Here is a 21910-nt window from a genome sequence, read left to right as displayed (position 1 = left end):
CCAGCAACCCAGTTTCTGCCCCAGTCCCCAAATATGATAGCTTCGGGCCCAGACGACGGAGCACTGGCACGCTGCTCTCAATCAGCACATGCCCTGTGCAGTAAATAAAGGAAATCTTCTTCTTCGTCCTTGTTTATTTTTGGAGGAGTGGGAGGACTGGGTAAAGGCTACAGATGACTAAAATCATGACCAGATGAGGAGGGAGGCAGAGTACGTAGAAGCAGAATTAAGCACTGTAGTACAATCCCACACCAGCTTCAAACAGTTCCATGTAGCCCAACAGTGTGGAAAGCATCTACTACAGTAACTAACAACTCTGTAAACTCACCCACCCAAAGGCAGCTGAGCACTAACGTGGTATAGCATGAAAGATTACAGGTGCGTAGAGCCAGCTGGCTGTGTGGACCTGTTCTGTGATCCTAGAACTCTGGTTACCCTGCATCCCCACCAGATTTCCCCTTCGTCTTTTTCGTTACGTCCCCTAAAGTACGTGCACAGAATATACATAAGAAAATGTCACGTTTCGACTACTCTTAAAACCGTAAAGACATCTTTTTCCTTTATACTGTTTCTAGTCTCACCCAGAGCCACAATGTTCCCGCTTGGAGACCAGTTACGGACACAACTTTAAACTTTCGTCCATGGTTAGTAAAGACACAAAACTGAGTATGTGAAGGCTTCTTCCTGCCTGGTGCCTGGCCCATATGTAGCCCTCGGTTTGCCTGGCACCTGAGCTTCCTCTCACGCAGCACTTCCTTCCACCAACCACAAGAGGCCAAAAGAAATGGGAGAAACTAATCTCTCTTCCAATTAATGTGGTTTGATGCCGGAAGAGACAGGTCCGATAAGCAAGCAACCCTCACACTGAGGGTCTTGCTACATCTCAGAAGTTTCTATTCGAGCCACAACTTCGCACATCAGGGTTTTTCCCTCGGCAGAGACACGCTGTTCATCTGCTTGGTTTTGGTATCAACCCAAACAGGTAATTCAGGTCCACAGTTCTACCCAACTGGAAAACAAGCTTTTATAGACATCAAACATCATAAAGTACTGTATAATTACTTTAATCTTTATTCAACAACTAAGGATTAGATAGAAGAGTCATTAAATCTAAAAAAAATCATTAAAAAAAAAACATACCCAGAAATGGTTCCCCACCTACTCATTTTAGTATACCGTGCTAAAAAATGTAGACTGCACACACAATCAAAATAGCCAATGAAAACTCTGTTTTTTATCTTCTAATCTTTCTGCCCATGCCTTAATTTCTCTTAAAAATGGTACTTGGGACACTGAACTTCCTTAGAATTTAAGTAGCTATTTACTCTATACAGTGAGGGAGCTGGGATTTAATGACATCGGGACCATCCACACACTCACCAGCTTCTCGATTTCTGACTCAAGGTTCTGAATGCAGTCAAGTTTCCTCTTGCGACAGCGCTGCGCAGCAATCCTGTTCTTACTCCTCCTGCGGATGTCGTGGATACAGTCCAGCTGCTCTGGGGTCAGTTTGTGCATCTTCAGCAAGGACTGGAAATCATTCCTTGAGAGCGAGATTATTCGTTGAGCGTTAAATGGCAGTTTTACCTAGGATGTGAAATAAACGTTAGGAGCGACCACTACCACTGCAATGGAGACATTCGGTACACGCTAGTTACAGAAGAAGACACACGCATCCCATTTTTCAGAGTTTAACGTGTTACTAAGAACCACAGACCTTGGGGCTGGAGGGATGCAGAGTTCAGAGTGCTTGCTGCCCCTGCAGAGATGCTGAGTTTTCTGCCCAGCCCCCACTGATGCCTCTGACCCCAGCTCCCACCGTCTGCTCTCTGTGGGCACCAGCATGCATGTGCACATTCCTGCACAGCTACACACGTATGCGCCTAACTTAAATAAATCCAGATTCTACATAATCCACCCCAGTAAGAACTAACAGTTAACTGACAAGTCCTGGCCTGGGAGAGCGTTCAGGAGTCAAATGCTATAGCAATCCAGATTTACCCATCACACAGTAATGCATTCAAACCAGAATTTACCTTACTACCCCATGTTAATGTGCACTTCACCGTCTATTCCACTAACAGCTTCTTTAACATGTGCCCCACCTTTTCCCCAAACATAATCCACTATATCTTTGGATATTCCCACACTACAGTGACACCACCCAGTGTTGGGATAATTATGCGGGTCATTTCTAGAGCACTTCAGAAAATATCTTTTCTGTCAAAAATGTGGCTTCACATGACTTGTTTAAAAAAGCTACATATATCTCACTTGCCACTGGAGGAACTGTTAAAACAAATTAGGAGTACTTTCCCTAGACTACTTTCTCTTCTGTGTGTTTTGGTGGCTCCGATGACTGAATCCACCTCCTCCCAAGGCCAGGAAAATCCAGTCTCTTCACATTAACACCCTCTAATCACTGCAGGGAGAAAGACGATGAGATGATGAAGAGTGGCACGTGGAGAAACGGGCCCTGCGTACACGGCTGGCGGGAATCCGTCAGCTACTACGAAAGCCAGCGAAAGCTCTCACGAGTGCATGCCATGTGGCTAGTCATTCTACTCCCTCCCGGGTATCCGTGCGAATGGGCAGACATCAGTTCTCAAAGTGATGCTTATCCTGCCCACAGTCACTGCAGCATCCCCACATACAACGGCGAAGACAGAGAGACCACCTCAACATCCACACACGGGTGAGAGGATACAGGCAATGCGGCACACATGTTCACTGACACCTGTCACTCAGCCTGCCGTCGGAGAAACATTATACTGAGTAAAATAAACCAAATTCCCAAAGAGCGAACCCTACATTACCGCACCTACTATAGGCAGTAACTCTTAACAGACAACCAAGAGGGCCATGAGGGTGGGGGAGGGCAGTGAGACACGGGCGTACAGTGGCTTTTCATTACAAAAACAAGTTATGGAGACAGGTTGTGTTAATACAGTACCGTGCACTGGGGAGCCCTCCTTCCAAGGAAGGGCAGGCCTCCCGTCATCACAGACTTAAAAAGCAAGTAAAGCATGCATAAAACGGGAAGGAGCGTGACTAAAAATTACTTATAAAAGCAAAGTGAAAATTGCCCCTGTAAAGAGAACACTGACCTTTGCAAACTAAAGAAACCCAACTTCTAACACACGGCCCCGACTTGCTATAACTAAATCAGAGTCTTACAGAATCCAGGGATGCAGTAGTAAATACTGCTTACACCAACTGCACAGGCCAAGCTTGTTACGGCTGATAGTCAGCAGCTACGTGTAACTCAAGATGAATTATTAGGGTATTCATCAAACTACTGCCTAAAATGATTAGAGAAAAGCAAAGTAATAAAGAAAAGCAACCGCTCTGAAAAATTAGGTCTAAGAAAACATCCCCTACATGCCACAAAGCCTGCAGCTCCTCACAGCCACCCAGGACTCACATACCACACTCTGTCCCCAGGTTTGACAGTCTGGGGCTGTGAGCACTACAGACTATATGATGTTATCAACCACAAGTTATCATTAGCCACCAATGATAGAGCTGCTATCAGCTCTCCCTGCAGGGGCAGCTGATCACAAAAGCTAGACAGCTCATGTCATGTGCTAGACAGCCCATGGCGTGGCGTGGAGGGGCGGGAGGGGGGGGGCGTCTCCTCCCTGATCTGTTCACACGGCAATGCGACGACACACGTGCACACAGCAATTCTTCAAACTCCATACATTTCCATATCACCACTCTGGTGTCTGTCACATGGTCTCCCCCTCTTCCCTCCCTGCGCCAGGCGTCAAGCGTGCCTCTTGACGAATGGCCGTCTGAGCAAGCGACAGCACACCCACTCACCTCACATTCCTGCTCCCTGGCCGAACAGGACTCACTGTCACCTTCTGTGTCCGTCTCGGAGTCATCACCCAGGCTAATCACGCAAGCGTACGGACAAGGCTCCTGCTGAGGCTCTGTCACGTAATCGTAGTTTCCGATTTCCAAGTTGCTGGAGCAGCCTTCGGAACTCAGAGTACTGATGAACGGGCAGTTGACGGAGCTGAGAGTTGTGAAAGTCCGCTGGCCTGGCTCCGGGCTCTCGCTGATCCTGATGCCCAACCAGGGGCACTCAGAGCGCCTTTGCGGGTAGCCCTGCTCTGAGCCCTCTTTGGCTGCAGCAGGTGACAACTGCATTTGGCAAGTAGAGTCCGTGCTGCAAATGTCACTCCAGAAGCCTTTGGCCAGATGCTCTGCCACCTCCCTCTCCACACTACTCCGATCGCCCGATGCAAGGCTGCTGCTGTCTTCTTTGGGGCCCGCGTCAGACTTCAGGTATAAATCCGGATTTTCACCGAACGGCTTCTCCTCCTGGGCATCTGCGCCTGACAAAGGCTTTTCTGTCTTCACTGTCTTACTCTGCACCCCAGCAACGCCCAAGTCACCAGGCTGGTCGTATGTGTGTAAGACTGGCAGGGAATAGAGCCCGTGAGGGTCCGCGGAATTGTGGGGGAAAGGAGCCACTTCCGTCTGCGCTGCAGGGCGCCGAGAAGCGGGGTCTCTGTGCTTTGTCTCCTCGCTCTCCATGGCTGGCTTCGTTTCTTCACATCGTAAGACCACCTGTAAGTCTGCACAGCCTTGTGCGCCCCCTAAGCACTCCAGGTCAGATGCCTCATTTGGTTGGACAAAAGCAGCATGGACATCCTTGAGGCCGGATTCTAGAGTGCGGATCTTGTCAGTTCCAAATGCTTTCTGGAATTTCCTGTATTTGGGGCACAAGGAGGGCAACGCCAGGGTGCCATCCTTCTCCGAGCACAAGGACTGGCACGTCTGGCTGGCACTGTCTTGGAGAGAGGGCGACGCTTTCACATCGCGCTGACACTTCTGGGGGTCACACCGAGGAGCCTGAACACTTTTCTTTCCCAAGAACTCCTCCGCGTCGTCGATTTCTAGGTCTTTCTGGTCGGAGAGCGAAACGTTAAAGTCGGCTTTCTGGCAGTGTGAGGAGAAGCATTGTTTTCTGGCACATTCCTGCTGCTCTGCAGTGGAGTCCAGAAACTTAAACTTGAGGAACTGAAAACAGGACTCCTCGATATTGTGCACGATTAAAAACTCCACACACTTGCACACTTCGTCAACATTGTCTTTACTTAAAATGAGTTTGGCAGTGTAGGCAAACTGAATTAAAGGCTCAAATCCTTTAACTGTCACCTGTTAATACACAAGATAAAAATAAGCATGTCACCTAACAGCTGTGTAGCCGTGAGAACAGGAGAAGAGCGGGGGATGGACACACACACACACTCACACACACACACACACACACACACACTTCTTCTCTATGAGCACTGAGTGGGTACTTTATTTTACAGGAAAAGGAGACTGGTAAAGCAGAGTCCCGCACCCCTATTCTGCAGGACTAATCCTCCAATTTAGGAATACTGCATCAACGCCGTTTATGATGTAAATATGTTTCTCTTATTGGCTAATGAATAAAGAGGCAAGGAGGATTCTGGGAGAGGTAGGAGGAGAGTCACAATGTAGAGATTTGAGAGAGAAGAGGTCTGGACCCTTTTCTCCGGTAAGATAAGACCACGTGGAAATACTCAGATAAATAGAAATGGGTTAATATTTAAGACAGAGCTAGCCAATAAGAAACACTAGTAACAGGCCAACAGCTTTATATCTAATACAGCATCTCTGTGTGTTATTTGGGGCTGGCGTGGCTGTGGGACCAGGCTGGCGGGAAAACTACTCATAACATACTCATTACCATGGTTTCCCCATGTGGAAATAAGTCATCTATGAAATAAAGCAGGACAGATCCACCCACAGCCCTGCTAGAAGAAAACGGCTGTAGCTCTGCCAGGTGTCTGAGGGTAGCACAGCTCCCAAAGGCCAAACAATGTGAACAGTAATAAACTATAGATTGGAATTTTTAAAATGAAAAGTATTCACGAAGCTGCTCTGTGCGTAAGTGTGGCTTTATCCAGTTATGCTCAACAGGGGACATCACACGGTACGCCACACACACACACGGAGTCTACACACACCCCAATAAACAGAGCCAGGAGGACTCACCCAACCAGCCCCACCCCACCTAAGACAAGCCCCTTCTAGGCTAGGATAATGACAAAGACCCTAGCATTTACAAGCTTAAGTTATACAGGACTGAGGAGGGACAGTGTATTAAAAACAAGGAAGACAACAAGCTGTTTTGCTTTTTAACACTCGTTTGTTTATCGGGTGGGGGATGTGGGAAGGGGTGTGTGTGTGTGTGTGTGTGTGTGTGTGTGTGTGTGTGTGTGTGTGTCTGCCAGCATGCATTTAGACGTCAGAGAGCGACCTGCAGGGTTCGGTTATCACCTTCCACTATGAGTTGGGGTGGGGGTGGTGGGGTGGGAATCGAACTCAGGTCAACAAGCTTGGCAGCAGATGCCTTTTCCTGCTGAGCCATCCATCTCACTGGCCAAAACATCTTTCCTCCCAAAGCATAAAGGCAATCTCAAGAAGAATCTAGAAACGAGGGAGAGAGAATGCATACACCCTGAACCTGTCACGGCTGTCCCTCAGAGGGACGGTCGCACAGGCAGCATAAGCTATCAGGCGGACTAAGATGCAGGTGTTGTGTCAGCATATTCCAGTGCTCAGCAAGCATTAACGTCCAAAGTGAGACCTTTACATGTAAATATTCCTGTAACAGAACCCAAAAGGTTGCTACAGAAATGATCCTTGAGATGCCCATTTCCTAGGGGAGACAGGAGTTTGCTTTCAGCTTATAACCAGAAGGTAGCTAGGTAACAACAGGCTGTGATTGCCGGCCGGCGCTGTGGCCCCTCACCTCTTCCGGCAGTGTGATGGTGAGCTCGGCATCAGTCTGGCCTACGATTCTCGAGTGGAAGTAGCTGCTGCACGCAGCCAGCACCGAGCGGTGGGCTCGGAACCGCTGGCCCTGCACCACGACAGTGACGTCGCACAGCACATCCTTCTTCCGCTGGTCATTGAGGCTGAGCAAGACGTTGGTGCTGTGCACGGAGGACTCGTAGGCAAACACTGCGCTCTCACTCACAGACATCCTGGGTGGCAAACGGGGTCAGGGAGAGCAGAGGGAAGCATGCTTCTAACTGTCACCGACCTGCAAACACACAGGGAAGATGTCACTTAACAGATCCTGGGGGGGTGGGGCAGATGTGTGTTTTTAAACAACAAACTGTCAAACGCCGAGCTGTCAGCATGAATCAAAAGGTGTACTTGTCACGAACAAAAATTGGAGACAAACGACTCCAAGGGACCAACCACAAGTAAAGCAGGCTGATAGAGGACAGTGTGGAGTTCCTGACATCATGTGCGTACGTCTTCCAAACACTCCATGTGTGAATGGAAATGCACTGATCAGGGCTCACAGAATGAAGAACTGGCCGTCAGTAATGCTTTTTACCCAACACTTTAACTGCGTGATGACCGGGCATGGTTCTTATCCACGCTTCTCAAACCCAAAAGCAAACTATGGCACCTCAGCTGCTTATATCTGTAACTGTTAATCTGCTAAACCCAAACTCAGACTCGGGACACTTGAATAGTTCTGTATCCCTGGATAGACACGCTGCCTCCATTCAGGAGAAGGTGTGCTGGCTGACCGCAGCAAACTGCTGACTCATTCCCTCAAGCTGACGAAGGGTGACCAAGCACTTCAGAGCTTCCTGGACCTCAGTCCCAGGATGCTCTGTTCTCCACCCAGGAGGGACAAGCTACATTTTAATACAGTTACTGTGTTTGGCTGGTGTTTTCCCTTTCAAAATGACACTGAAAAACAGGAGAAAGAGCTGTGATTCATCACATCGTAATAACCTTTCAGATAATTTACCAAAGAGGACACTCAGCCTGAGGTCATCTAAGATTGCAGGGCCGGGTCTGTAAAGCTTCCCATGGCAGAAACTGAGGGTGCAGCTCTGTGTGACTGTAACGGTGCAAGTGTACAAAGAACTACTTGCCACACGGATCTCAAGTGTCAGTAACGGGGTACAATAGACAAGACTGCCACCCCAACATTCTCTCTTCACTGAGCAACCACACAGGCTCTTTCTGCGACGGCCACCTGTGACACTCTATGCACTAGGGGCCACAGGAACACAAATGAAAGGCAGGCCCACTCAGGAATGTGGCTTAGATGCTCAAAAGGGGAATGAGGATTCTGGGTAAACTAGGCAGCCGCCACCAATTCACACCCAAAGGTGTTTTACAGGAAGTATCAAGACAAAAGCTGGTCGCTTTTCCCTTCATCATCGTACTATTTAATTAACGAGAAAATTACCGTTTGTTGATCGTGTGTGTGTGTGTGTGTGTGTGTGTGTGTGTGCGCGCGCGCGCGCGCACGTGCACTGGCAGAAACACCCAAGTACCGACCAATGGACGTCAGGAATCCTATTTAAAAACATCCACGATGGCTCTTGTATCTTCTGTTCCTGGAAGCTGTGCCCGCTGTCTTCACCACCTGCCATCACGTTATGTCCACCTAACTGGAATGCAGGACTTTTGATGGCCAACTCCACAACCCACTATCTTTCTTGACCTTTGATAAGCTTCCAATTCCCCAAGACAGTTCCTGTATTCCACGCCGAGCTACCCACAATGTGCGTGTCCTGAGATCTGGTAATCAGCCTTATCGTCGATCTTTCAAGTGGGCGACAGACAGCTGACACACTAAGGCAGCGTGTACACATTTAGTCCTTTGCCTTCAGGCTTTTCCTTCTCTTTAAAATGTTAAAAATTAAGATGAGGCTGCCCGTACAAAAGAATCCTCAACAGCATGATGCTTTTATTATTATTCTCAGGTTTTCAAAAAACCTTAGCATCAAAAGCTATGTGGAAATACAAACTAGCACCGACTTCCCGAGACCCTGAGACCTGCCTCACCAGCCAGGAAAAAGCCAAGTAAGATAGATGAGAAATGGAGAACTGTTATTTCCTTTAACCTCTTGGAAGCTTGAATATCACAGGTGTTCAGTCATCCACACCTGATAGCACAACCTCTCAGGTTAGTTCCCTAAACCTCAGAGGAACTTAAGTAGGACTTGACACTGGTGGCGTTATTTTTATTATTTATGTAAAGCCCAAAGGAACAAGAAGGACAAAGCAGAGAGAGGAGCCAAGAGCACTGTCCAAAACTAGGAGCTCAGGAAGTCTGTGGAGAGCTGGATTCAACCCTTCTGTGGCTAATGAAGCATTAACCTTTGAGAATTGACATTTCCTATCAGCAAAGAAAGCAGTGAGCTTCATCACAGCATTTCAAAAACCTGGTTCTAATTGGTTCTCCCCTGCCACACCCTCCCCCATGCCCAACTCCTCTCCCTAGCTGCCCTCCCCTCCCCTGCAGTGTCTTCCTGCCCCACCCCCTGCTTCATAACAGAAAAACATCACTAAGAACCTTGCAGCACCCACTGTCTCCTTTCCCAATCTTAACAGTGACATAAGTAATGGCAAGCTTTGTTTTCTTGGGTTTGGGTTTGTTTGCGTTTTTCTTTTGTTTTGTTTGTGGATTTTTTTTGTTTTTGTTTTGTTTTTTTGAGACAAGATCCCTACATGTAGTCCTGACTGACCTGGAACTCACTCAGTAGACCAGGCTAGGCTTGAACTCAGAGGTCTTCCTGCCTCTGCCTCCCAGATGCTGGGATCAAGTGTGTAAGCCACCATGCCTGACCTGTCATAAAATTCCTGATTAAATGTTGTATTTGAAATTTTAAGATAAAGGTGAGGATCGGGAACTGTTAGAGAGCCTAAAAAGTTAAGTCTCCTACTCAGACACCAGCATCAGAAGTTCTTTACATCACAAGTCGGCAAATCTATCTTAGCTGGTTTGGTCAAAAGTTTAGAAAAGCCTGGAAGACAATTCAGGAACAATATGAAAGAAAACAAAGAAAGAAAACAGAAGACACACCACCTCTCTCCTCCTGCCTTTCTCCCTCAAGAACTTGAGAAACAACCGGGGCTTTTGTTTGCTCAAAGCACTGGCCAACTACTTAAAGTTTTAAAGGGGCTGTTACATCTTTCATGAAAATACGCACTAGCTGCTAGAACTGGTGTTAGTGTCCAGGCATCTGTCCTGGCATCTGTCCTGGCCTGTCCTTGGGGTTCTCACAGGATATGCCCTCAGCTGCAGCCACTAAGAACACCACCTGTGCACACTATGCTGCCTTTCAAAGGGGGCCTGCCCGCCTCCCATCCTCTCTCTTTCTCTTCCTCTCTCCTGCTGCTCCTGCCCTGGAAGGTCTCCTCCCTTCCCTTCTCCCTTTTTATGGTCCTTTTGCCCTAACAAAAACCCCTGTCACATGGCATTCTCTCCCACTGCTTTTCTTAGATTATAACAACCGGTCCATACCAATAAAGCATCCTTCCTGAACCCAGACTTTTCATCAAGCATCATCAGTCATCATTATCAACTGTGGCTACACACGATGAGCTCCCTGCCTGCGTCTGCGTTATGCGCTTCAGTGAGCTTCTATTTTGTTAAGATGTATTTAAGACATGTCTCATTGTGTAGCCCAGGCTGATTTCAAACTCCAATTCTCCTGCCTCAGTGCCCCGAGTATGGATAAGCTTTGAAAATTGTATATACACATGAAACCAGCATCAAGTTATGTGGGTTCCTGTCACTCCTCAGAATCCACACCGTCCTTTCTTGTCTCCTCCATGCTCCTGGCTACTGGAGGCCAATGGCCTGGTGTCTATCATCATCACTATACAGTAACATGAATTATTTCCCTCTTGGCATGCAAATGGATTGTATCCTGCGCTCTTTCCCAAGCTGCTTCACTCAGCTGAATGGCTTCAATACACACTGATGCTAAGAACACCTGATGTTTCTTTTCATTGCCACTGGTGGCAAATATTCCATTGAAGGGATACGCTTCAATTTGGTCACCCACTTAATTGGTGATAAACACAGATAACTGCCCTGGGTCAGCCCGCACACTCAGAAATGCCCACTCCACTTTCCCAGGGTAATTACCTAGGAAGACAAGGGTCGGGTGATATGGGAGGTGTATTTTAGCAATTGTATAATACTTTGTATTTTAGCAATCACACAATACTTTCCCAGATGGACGAACTCTTCCAGCAGTGTGTGGCTGTCTAATGGCTCTATTCCAGCACTAACCCTTGGCAGTGCTGGCCTCTGAACTGAGTATGTCTCTGTGGTTTTTATTTGTGCCCCTGGTGGCTAATGATACCCTCACATGTGCTTGTATTGAACATTTTTTTTATCTCCTTGGGTGAATATTTTTAATTCTTCATAGATTTCTTTTTAATATCTTTGAGTTAGAAGAGCCAGTAGAATTATGATTAGGGTTGCAACAAAACTATCTACTAATTTAGAGAGAACAGCTAACAAGTCGAGCTCTCTGGCTCATGAATAGGGATTCCCTCTCCATGTTCCAAGGACCTCTTTAATATCTCTTAATGTTATGATAATGATGTCTAGAGCAAAGGAAGTCTGTGCATTGTCTATTAAATTTATTCCTACACATTTTGTGGTTTCTGTAACACTGTAAATAGATTTAAGCTCTTACACTTCATTTCCTAGGTTTACTATATAATTGCAAATGGATTTCTGAGATTATGAATCAAAACCCAACAACAACCTGAACTAATTCATTAATTCTGGCTGCTCCTTTTCAAATTCTTTACTGGTTTTGTTTTTGTGGTTTTTTTTTTTTGTGTTTGTTTTGTTTTGTTTTTCTATGCACAATCACACTGTCTGAAAACAAAGGACTTTATATCTCTCCCTTCCATATGAGCCCTTTTCTTCCTCACCGCAGTGACTGACTGTAGTGGTGACAGGCAGTGTTCTAACCCCCTATTCGGAAGTATGCACCACCCACCTCCAATCTAGGATAGCTATAGTTTTTTGTTTTGTTTTGTGTTGTTTTAGATGAACAAGTAATGGACAGAAAATGACCACCCCTGTTAACTTAAGGCTCCCACAAGAACTGAAATGTTCCCAGAGTGAAACTCTGGGTCACTAAGCCTCCCCAAAGCCTGTATCTTACCTAAGTACGCACTTCAGACATCCCAAGATCCACAATCAGATGCCACAAAAGAGAAGGCAAGAGAATTAATTCCTAGAAAGGAGCAAGGATCCTATCAGAGCCGCACATGTGGAACAGCCAGGCCAGCACAAAACAGCCCTTAAGGCACTTAGTGTCTTCCCAGCCAGCTGGGCAAGCTACTTCATGTCTCTCTCTTAGAAACAGAGTTATTTTTCTTGGGAAAAAGAGAAGGTATACATACTATGTTTAGCATAGCCCCTGGCGTATGATTTGATTTTTTAATGCTGTAAACGTGGTGTTTTTTAATGCACAGGGTGATGCCGAACAACAAGGAAAACACAACACATTACCACACAGTTCAGTCCACACCCAATATTAACACAAGTAAAATCCCATAAAACACTGTTCTCGCAGAATGGCATCACAGTTTCAGGACAGAATGAAACTATTACCAGCCTTCCAACACAAAACTGTGGGCTAGGGGATAGACTCCAAGAATGCAGAAACAGGTAGCTTTTCTACAAGACTTATAATGAAGGGTGCAACAGATGCGTCTCATACTAATGAGACCAAGAAAATAAAACAAACAAAAACATTTTAGAGTTGAGTGGGAGAGGCTCTCAACAGCAGAAACAAAACACGATTACCAAGGGGAGGGGAGAGGCAGGAAATGAATGGTCTCAGACTGGCACATGAACACCTTACAGACACGGTGGTGGTCACAAAAAGTTCAACGCCCTGAGTAGAGCCTGCATCTCAGTAGAACTACAGCGCAAGGAACCAGGGTGTTCCCTCCAACTTTTAATACTCCAAACAACACCATACTGATTTCACTAAAAACAAACACCATACTATTTCACAGAAATAGTAACAAAAGCCCAGTCAGGTTCAGTTACGCGGAAACTGCTGGTAAATGGGCTGTGAGAACTGATAAAACTTCTAAAGATTTTTCAAATAGGAAGGTGTCCACAGGAAAAAAAATCGATCTTAAACTACGATCTTAGATTTTAACAAGAATGAGGAGTTACGGGAAGGTGGCAAGATACAGTAGGGCGGATGAATACCCGGGTTCCTATCCTCAAAGCACAACATCCCTCAAAATGTCTTGACAATGCCCCCTCCCGCCATCCCCTTTGTGATGGTTAAACGGTCAGCCAGACAAGACCCAGAATCACCCTGCGGGGAGGCTCTTCGAACCAGTGAGGCCTCTTCTTGGTCAGGCTGGCACTGCAAAGGGGAGTTCCCATCCTAAAAGTGGGTAGCGCCATCCAGCAGCAGCCGCCGAGTCTACGGAAGCCCACGGGGAAAGGTCGGTCTTTGCCTGCTTGTGGTTGTGTCTTAGAGTCGCTGTTACGACTGTCACTGTCTCTCCCCAGCCGTCATCCCAGGCAGAGTCAGAACTCCAGGTTCTTCAGCCTTCCCACGTGGAATGAAAGAAAACCAGTGATTCTACAGGGTTCCCCCCAGGCCTTCCTCACAAGACGGGGTCTGCTGGAGCAACCGGTTCCCACTCCACCCTCCCCTGACTCAGAGTATGGGCCATCACCGCTGGACCACCCAGGCTATCTCACATACACCAATCCAATTAACCCTCCAGAGAAGCCTGGCTAACACACACTTAGGACACCCAAACTGTCTCCACCTCCCACCCTGTGCAATTTCAGGAGAGTCCACCAAAGGGTAAACTGTCAGCGTTCTTGAATAGTTACCCCCAACATTTAACACCTTTTTTCATCTTCTCCCTACAATCCTTACCAGGCTTCCGGGGGCCCACAGTTCACGGACTTCCGACCCACCTCTCCGGCACACTGCTGTCAATTTTGTTTGGTGATCTCTGTGATGACCAGTGTTAATCATCAACTTGACAGACTCTTGAGCCATCTGGTTGTGTGGGGAGCTGCTCAGCCTCTGGCTATGCGAGGGAGTGTCCCGAATGATATGGGCAGACCTATCACTACTGAGAGCAGGACCCTTCCCTGTGCGGAGGAGGGTCCAGAGGACCCAGTGTGGAGAAAGTAACTGAGCTAGCACTCACAGGCATTCATCTCTCTGTGTTCCTGACTGTGGATGTGTTAACCTTGACGTCCCAGGCAGAATGAATTACACACTTGAACCTCGGTCCAGGACAAACCCTTTCTCCCATTAGCTGCTTTTTGTCAGAGAACTGTATCACAGTGATGGGAAAAGAAATTCTGACAACCATCCTCTCTCTGATTGCAGAGGGCCAGGCTGAGTCGATACCTCATCTTGGTATCCCTACACTACATTCAAGGGCTTATCTAAAGCCACATCAGGAACTCTACACACTCCAGTGTGTTTGTGATCTAATCGTGACTTCCATCCTATACTTCAGACTCACACACCTGTATACTCAAATCACTACATATATGCCAAACAGGTGTGTGAAATGTACCACGTGCCGTAGCACTGGGTGCCATCCATCACTGCACTCATTAGGATAGCCATCAAAATAATGAGGTAACTGCTTTTTTCTTCCTTCGGCTTTGGCATTCAAATTCTCAGCTATAAACAACACAGATTACCCTGTAAATATGAAGCGATAGCGACAAGCGTAGAAGTATGCCCTGGCTAAAAAATATAGCTCACGCTTATTTTAGATGTCAGTGAAATTAAAGGACAAGTAGTATTTCTTAAATCACCAATAAAGATCAGATCAACGCTGTGGAAAATCTACCACTGACTTCAAAACACAGGAGCCCACGGCCATAGCCTCACAGCTCCTACCAGAGTACATACTGAGTTTCATTTTAAAAACTGTCTTGGGGACTAGGGAGGTGACCCATGTTAAATGCTTGCTTTGCAAGCTTTGCAAGCCTGAGGGTGGGAGTTTGGGTCCCCAGCACCCACAGTGCAGTCCCCACTCCCAGCACTGAGTGAGGGAAGACCAGGGAGGTGGAGGCAAACACATCTCTGGATTGTACTGATTAGCCGGGCCAGCCAATCAACAAGCTCCAGATTTGGTGAGAGACCTGTATCAAAGAAGAAACCAAAACTCAAAGAGATGGCAGTGAGAGAGAAGAGGGCTAGCTACCACACCCACGGATCCGCCAGCCATGAACGCCAACCAGAGGTTCCAGTCCTCCCTCTTGACACTGACATGCAGAGGTAAATCCTGGCTTGGGGGGAGTTCTGACACAAGGAAGAGGGTAGCAGCATCTCTCCAGCTTCATCATTGATAAAGCAGCATCCCATGACGGTGGGGAGGAGTATCTCGCTCCTTGCAGAAAACTTAGTCACTGAGATAAGTGAGCTTGTGGCAGCCATCTGGCCCACCCTATGAGCAGATGCTGCTGGTATCTCCACCCTTTATCCACAGCTAAGTCTGCGGAATGTCTGACATGCCAACGCGAGCAGCATCCTCCACCAAACCATGTAGTCATCTTACCCTCCGAAGGCCCTTCTGCCTTCCCCAAATGTGGGCTTCTCATAATCTACAATCCCCTAGCTCATTTCACTGCAACTAGCCGTCCCGCAACAGAAAGCCAGTCTGTTAAGCTGTAACTTCTATGAAGTTCTGCCAGTTATCTACAGAGGCTCCTGGCATATAGAGCCATACGTCTACATTACATGTAAGCCCATTATCTGACAAGCTTCGGTGTCACAAATGCTGAGGTAACTTTAGCAGCCCACTGTGGCATCTAAACAGGCTTATCAGATGTGTGTCACTCAAGGAAGCGAAGCTTGATCGGTACTTGGGGAGTCCTTTACCACATAGACGTAACCGGGCATCGAAAGTCGAGGCATGTCAGCAAAGATGCCTCGTCAGCAGGGCCATATGCTTCTCAACATTAAAAGTCTAGCCAAGTCAGCCATGCCTATGGCCCTCTCATGGGAGAGGCGGAGGTGGGAGGGTTGTGGCGCTCAAGGCCAGAAGCAGAACCCTGCCCAGTAACAAAGTCTTTTACTAAAATGGAAAAACCGTTCTTCAAAGAGCCACAGATTAGTTTGCTGGTTCTTCTAAATGAAAAGACAGCTCCGACACTGGGAAACTACGGCACATGAACATCAGGGCCTTGGAAATGACACCTGAGCCAATACACCATAACAGCTTTTCACTTCAAAAATCTGTGGTTAAAAATAAAATATATACTAATAAAATCACTGTTCTCACCAAAAACCACTACTCTGGAATTACAACCCAATAAATGTATTAAGATGTCAGTACATGTTTATAGCTAAGTATTTTATAATCAACTCTCTGAACTGACTGAGTTGGCTTCTAAAAGGTGCTGGCATCCTCAGCGGAGGGAGGGGACACTAAACACAGGAAGACGCCAGCAAGTAGGGAAGTCGGTGGGTGGGTCTCCCTACTTCTTCAACTGGACGCTGGAGAGTTCACCTCCTCAGTCAAGAGCACCTTCCTGCGGAATTTGGGAGGCAGATTAAAGGTTAATGGAGAGAGGGGAGGAGGGAAGAGCCCTCACTCTATTATTTAATCTACAGCCTAAGGAAAGGCCCATTGCTAATGTCCAAGCTACAAAGGAGCAACCACCGAAAAGCTCTGCTGTAGAGAACTTCTGAGTAGAATTCAAGCTTAAGGAAGGGTGAGAAAGAAGCAGAGAGCAACCGTCCAGCATCACTGACCCCTACCTAAGAAATGGCCAGACGTTTCTTGTCTTGTTTTAAGTAAAATAACTTTATCAGATACTTTGTTGGTTTGAACAAGAATTGCCCCCATAGGCGCACAGGTTTGAAGGCCTCGTCACTAGGGAGTGGTACTACTTGAGAGGTATTAGGAGGTGAGGTCTTGTTGGAGGAGGTATGTCACTAGGGGTGGGCTTTGGAGTTTGAAAAGCCCAAGCCAGTCCCCGGGCTGCTCTCTACCTGCTGCCTGTGGAGTCAGATGTAGAACTCTCTGTAGACCAGGCTGGCCTCGAACTCACAGAGACCCACCTGCCTCTGCTGGGATTAAAGGTGTGTGCCACCAACGCCCGAGATGTAGAACTCTCAACTTTCTCCAGCACCAAGTCCAGCTCTGCCTTGATGACAATGGACTCAGCCTCTGAGACTGTAAAGCCAGCCCCAGTCAAATTTTTATGAGAGTTGATGTGGTCACGGTGTCTTCACAGCAACAGAATACTGACTAAGAAGCCAGGAATACTTATTACAAAACTATTATTTTGAACCTAGAGCTTTTAAGAAAACAGATTTTAACCGAATAAAATTTGCACACAACTTCAGTGCACTATGGACATTTCCCAAACTGCCCCAGTGCTGAGAGGGGAACGGTACAGCTGCCTGGCTTCGGGGCAGTCTGCCATGCCCTAACGGTGGTGTGTTACCTTGTTTCTTTGTCCCTGGTTTGTCTTGGGGCAGGTTTTAATACCGCATGAATACAAGCACATCCTAAATGCTGAGGTTCTGACTAGAACTAAGAAAGAGCCGTTCTGAGGAGTGACATCTGAAAGGAGGTGTTAGGCATACAAGATGGGTAACATCTCCACAACCAAAGTACATTTGTTCACTCTAAGTCAATTATAGGTAAAAACAAATAAATAAATCACAAGACCAGTTTCCTGGCATGACAGCATGGAGTGCCCCAGAGCTCCAGCAAAGCTGACAGCCTATGAGCACCAATCTGAAACTCCGCTACCGGACTTTCCATTAGCATCTACTTGAGCTGCATTTCTAGTAGCAGTCCCTGCCCTGTGGCATGCCTCCAGCTCACCTGTGGCAGAGGCTGCTAGATCGGCTCCCAGAAGCTACCTAAGGAGGTCACATAAACAGGAATACGACCAGCCTCATTCTGAACACCAGAGAATAGGAACTAACAGTTTATGTCCTGGCCACTTGGTTCACAGAAACACACTACATCCTCACACCACCACCACCACCATTTTTCAGAAACACAAGTAAGTTAAGAGCTAGCCCCAAGGATGATATGATGGCTTAGTGGTACAGTTCTACACCTCCCACCCAGAGTTTACTGTACAGGGGTAGCACTTTCAGACTTGTTCATGCCATGCACTACTAAGCCAGAAGCTGGGGGTCCAGGGTGATGAGCAGCAGTCATTTATCTGCAGTTCTGAAATGTTTACTTTCTGCAAAGGGTCTGCGTTTAGCAGACAACACTCAAATTAGCCAAGCTTTGGATAGCAGTCCAGTCTCTCACACTTGGCATTATTTTCCTGAAAATCACAAGACTCTCTTAAGTCATCTGTCCCACCACCTAAAATAATCCCTTCCTTTTGCTGGCTCTTAAAGAGATACGGGGCTCAGGCTTCAAGCAAGTGTCCCGCTAACAGAAAGTTAGAAAAACTAAATTGGGGAGTGACTTTAAAACTTCAGCTGTGGGCAGAGCAAGCCGTGCTGTGAAGAGTTCACTGACATGTGGTCATTTCAACAAGTTTTGTAACCGTTATTGTGAGAGTCACCTCCATGGTACAGAGGTACAAAGGCACAGGCCTTGAGCTGCAACTGAATGGTAAACAGTAACCACGCCTCCTAGGTCAGGAAGATGGTAAAGTGGGTAAGGGTACCCACTGCCAAGCCTAAAGGCCAGAGTTTGCTGCCCCCACCCACATATGGAGGGAGAGAACCTATCTATTTCCACAGGTTGTCCTCAGATCTACACACACACTCACACAGACACACACACACACACACACACATGCACACACACACCACACTTACACACAGACACACACACAGATACCCCATGGTACCTGATAGAAAAGAATAAATTAAAACAAAAAAAATGTTAAAAAAAAAAAAAAGTAGTAACTGCTCTTAAGACGTTGACATTTTACTACTTTGCAATGGATTGCCTAAATGCAGTTTTAATAATTCTCACAAGAATATGAAAGGGGAGGGGAACCCATAGGCTCTCAAAGGGTAAGAGAACACTGTCCTTTTTAAAAGACTTTGTTATAAATATTACAGGTATTCCTGATGTATGGTCTACTACTCTACAGATCACACACATTCAATCACCCACCCACCCACTGGCCTCACCTCCAAATTCAGTAAAAATGTATCATATCTAGCTGTATTATTTCTTACTTTTATCACTAACTTCAACAATGTAGCATCTTCTATTCTGTACAATATATAAAAACTACATGTGGAGTGAAAATTAAATACTTAGAATATTTTGAAATAATTACAGCTCTCCAGCTGAGACTGTAAATTTAAAACAAACAAAAGAACTTGTTGCAGAGTATTTGTAGTGGTAGAATTTTGTATTCCTCAAAAGAAACAAGACAAAGTGCATATAACTACATTACTTAATGAGAAAGTAATGATGCCACTGTTTCTTTAACACCTTGTCTTTTATTTTTAAGTTATTTTTAAAAGCGAAGTGTGGGTATTTTCATATCAGATAAAGCATCTTGCAACACTACCTGAAGCTCCTAATATCTGAGAGATACATGATTGACAGATAATCCCTAAATCTAAAGCAACAAAGTAACTGCTTTCCAACTACAATTGTATTAGAGAAACTGACCATCAATAATAAAGAATCCATCGTCATTCTTGGGGTCCATGCAATGGTTGAGTGGGCAAAGGCACTTGACACCAAGCTAGATGACCTGAGTGTGAACCCCAGAACCCATAGGATGGAAGGAGAAACCCACAATGGCAAACTGCCCTCTGCACAAATACATGCAGGAAACAAAAATAAATGAATAAATAAATGTAAAGAAAATTTACAGGGCAAAACAAAAACAACTTCGCCAGCTCTCTTCCCCCTCACACACGTTTCTATTTCTAAACTTTGCACTGAGGAGTAACTGATACGTGTATGCGCTCATTATTTCAAGCAAAAAGCAAGCAGACGAGATCCATAAAATCAAGAGTGAAGCAGACGACACACACTGTCTTCCCATAGAGCCCTCGTTCTAGGCTTGACCCAGGAAATCTGCTGACTCTATCCTTTACCACCTCTCTGACCCTAGAAACTAGCTATGCAGGAAAACCTAAAAACCTTGAAAGGAAATCCCCTTTGTGGCCTCATCAGAAATAAACTTTTATAAAGAATGACTTAAGCGTGTATTCCCCACTCAACATCAACACTAAAAGAGAAACAATTAATTGAGGACATCACGAGAAGGAAATGTTCTTCTATCTATCTTTCTCCAGCACAAATTGGTTCTCCCACAGTAGGCCACGAGGCTGCTGTTTAAACACCACCTCGGCGTTTTACTTGGCCACGTCCTAAGCCTGCTCACCCACGTCACCCACTGATTACCTGTATCAAAACACACAGCCCCCAGCTGGGCCCCCCCTCCCGCCTCCCGAAGCAACCCCTCATGAGTACAGCTCAACCTTTTATAGAGGAGGCATGTGATGCGCGTATCTGCACCAGCTGTTCCTAATTACCTCTCAGACTTGGGTGAATGACTCAGCAACACAAACTCTTTTAAAGAGTCACCCTACCTTGTTATCCAACCAACGTAGCAAACAAAGGGAAACCACTTGACAGATCCGTCGGTTAAACAATACAAGAGGCGATCACTCCTCCAAAGCCACCTCGAACTCCAAGATGAATCACCAGGAGCCTTTTCTCCCCCTACACTTACCTTACGATGTCCAAAGCCAGAAGTGGCAAGCGCCTTCAAGCCCAGCCCCGAGCTTGCACCCCTACGCAGGAGCAGGAAGAATAGGCCAACCCATACCTCTTCCCATTTCTCTGAACGTGTGTAGCTTTCAAAAGCTCGGTCACTAACAAACAAATGTAGAGTGTCCATCCTTTAATCTTTCCGAACTGCCTTCCACGCAAACCCAGTGGGCTGAATTGAGTGCTCAAACACCGAAACAAAGACCCAACAGGGGCATCCTCCATAAGGAGCGGTCACAACTCTATACAATTCTCCCAAAAAAGAGCAGCATCCTGCTAAAACCAGCCTTTGTTCTTCCAAGCCTGTCTCTGGAGCTGGATTTCCCCACACACGTTCTTTCAGAATTACTACAACGTCTGCCTTGACTCAGCCCAAGCTGAAACGTAGAGAGCTCACTACATGAAAGCCATCGACGCAATTCCACCAAACGACACCACTAAGTGCCAGGGGAACAAGGAGAACGCGTAGGTCCTGGCGCTGCCGGACGCGAACACAAAGCTGGTGTCGTTGTCACCGAGACCCACTCTGCCCAATGCAGTGAGAGGCTAAATCACAAACGTGCGTAAAGCTGCAACAAAGGGAGGCCAGGCCCGCGGGGTGGTCCTGGCGTCCGATGTGGCTCGGCCTTGGCCCCCGCGCACAGGCAGAGCGGGACGCGGCCCGCGGAGCTCGGTGCAGGGCGGCGCCGGCTCGGCCGACCCGGGGAGTCCGCGCTGCGCGTAAACAGCTCGCAGCCCGCCGCCCCCTCCAGCCCGCGCGGCCGCCCGCCTCGAGCCCGGTTGACCCCCGGGAAGGACGGAAGGGCGACAGCCCCCCGCCGCCCGAGCCACTCACCGGAGCCGAGGCGCGGCGCGGCCCGACTGCAGGCGGCAAGCGGCGGTCAGGTGACTCACTCCCTCCGCGCGGCCGGCCGCCCGTCCCCTCCCCTGCGCTCCGCTCCACTCCGCCGCCACCGCCGCCAGCGCCTCCCGGCGCTAACGCCCCGCCCCCAGGCCACGCCCCGCGGCCTAAGCCCTGCCAAGCTCGGGGCCACGCCCCGTCCCGGGCCACGCCCTCCACGGGTGAGCTCCTCCCCACGGCGCCTCGGGCTGGTACGGTGCTGCGTCCAGGAGCTTGAAGCCCAGACGGAGCCTGGCGTCCAACCCGGTCTTCCTATCCCTGCCTCAGGTGGCGCGGTGACAAGCCAGCGGGGACCACCTCATCCTCACCTACCGAGGGAAGAGAAGGCTGCCGGCTCCATACCCCCCCAAGGGTTGTTGCGTTGCATTGCTCAGGGTACTCAACCCCACAACAGGTCAAATAAGGATCTTATACCCCCACGCC

General features: G+C 47.5%; 1 protein-coding gene across 1 annotated transcript in view; it reads right to left on the bottom strand.

Annotated features, from left to right (window-relative positions):
* Bach1 (BTB domain and CNC homolog 1) overlaps positions 1-21569 on the bottom strand; it is a 31099-nt gene extending 9530 nt beyond the window's left edge. Inside the window, exons 1-4 of the mRNA XM_051191813.1 lie at positions 21422-21569; positions 6803-7096; positions 3826-5172; positions 1381-1587 (exon numbers count right to left, since the gene is read on the bottom strand). Of these exons, the coding sequence (XP_051047770.1) occupies positions 1381-1587; positions 3826-5172; positions 6803-7036 (1788 nt within the window). The 5' untranslated portion in view covers positions 7037-7096; positions 21422-21569. The remainder of the gene's footprint in view (positions 1-1380; positions 1588-3825; positions 5173-6802; positions 7097-21421) is intronic.
* Between the last annotated feature and the right edge of the window lie 341 nt (positions 21570-21910).

The sequence above is a fragment of the Phodopus roborovskii genome, unplaced genomic scaffold (genome assembly GCF_943737965.1).
Source record: "Phodopus roborovskii unplaced genomic scaffold, PHOROB, whole genome shotgun sequence".
NCBI lineage: Eukaryota > Metazoa > Chordata > Mammalia > Rodentia > Cricetidae > Phodopus > Phodopus roborovskii.
The sequence above is the reverse complement of the archived record's forward strand: the minus strand, read 5'-3'. Positions and strand labels throughout refer to the sequence as shown.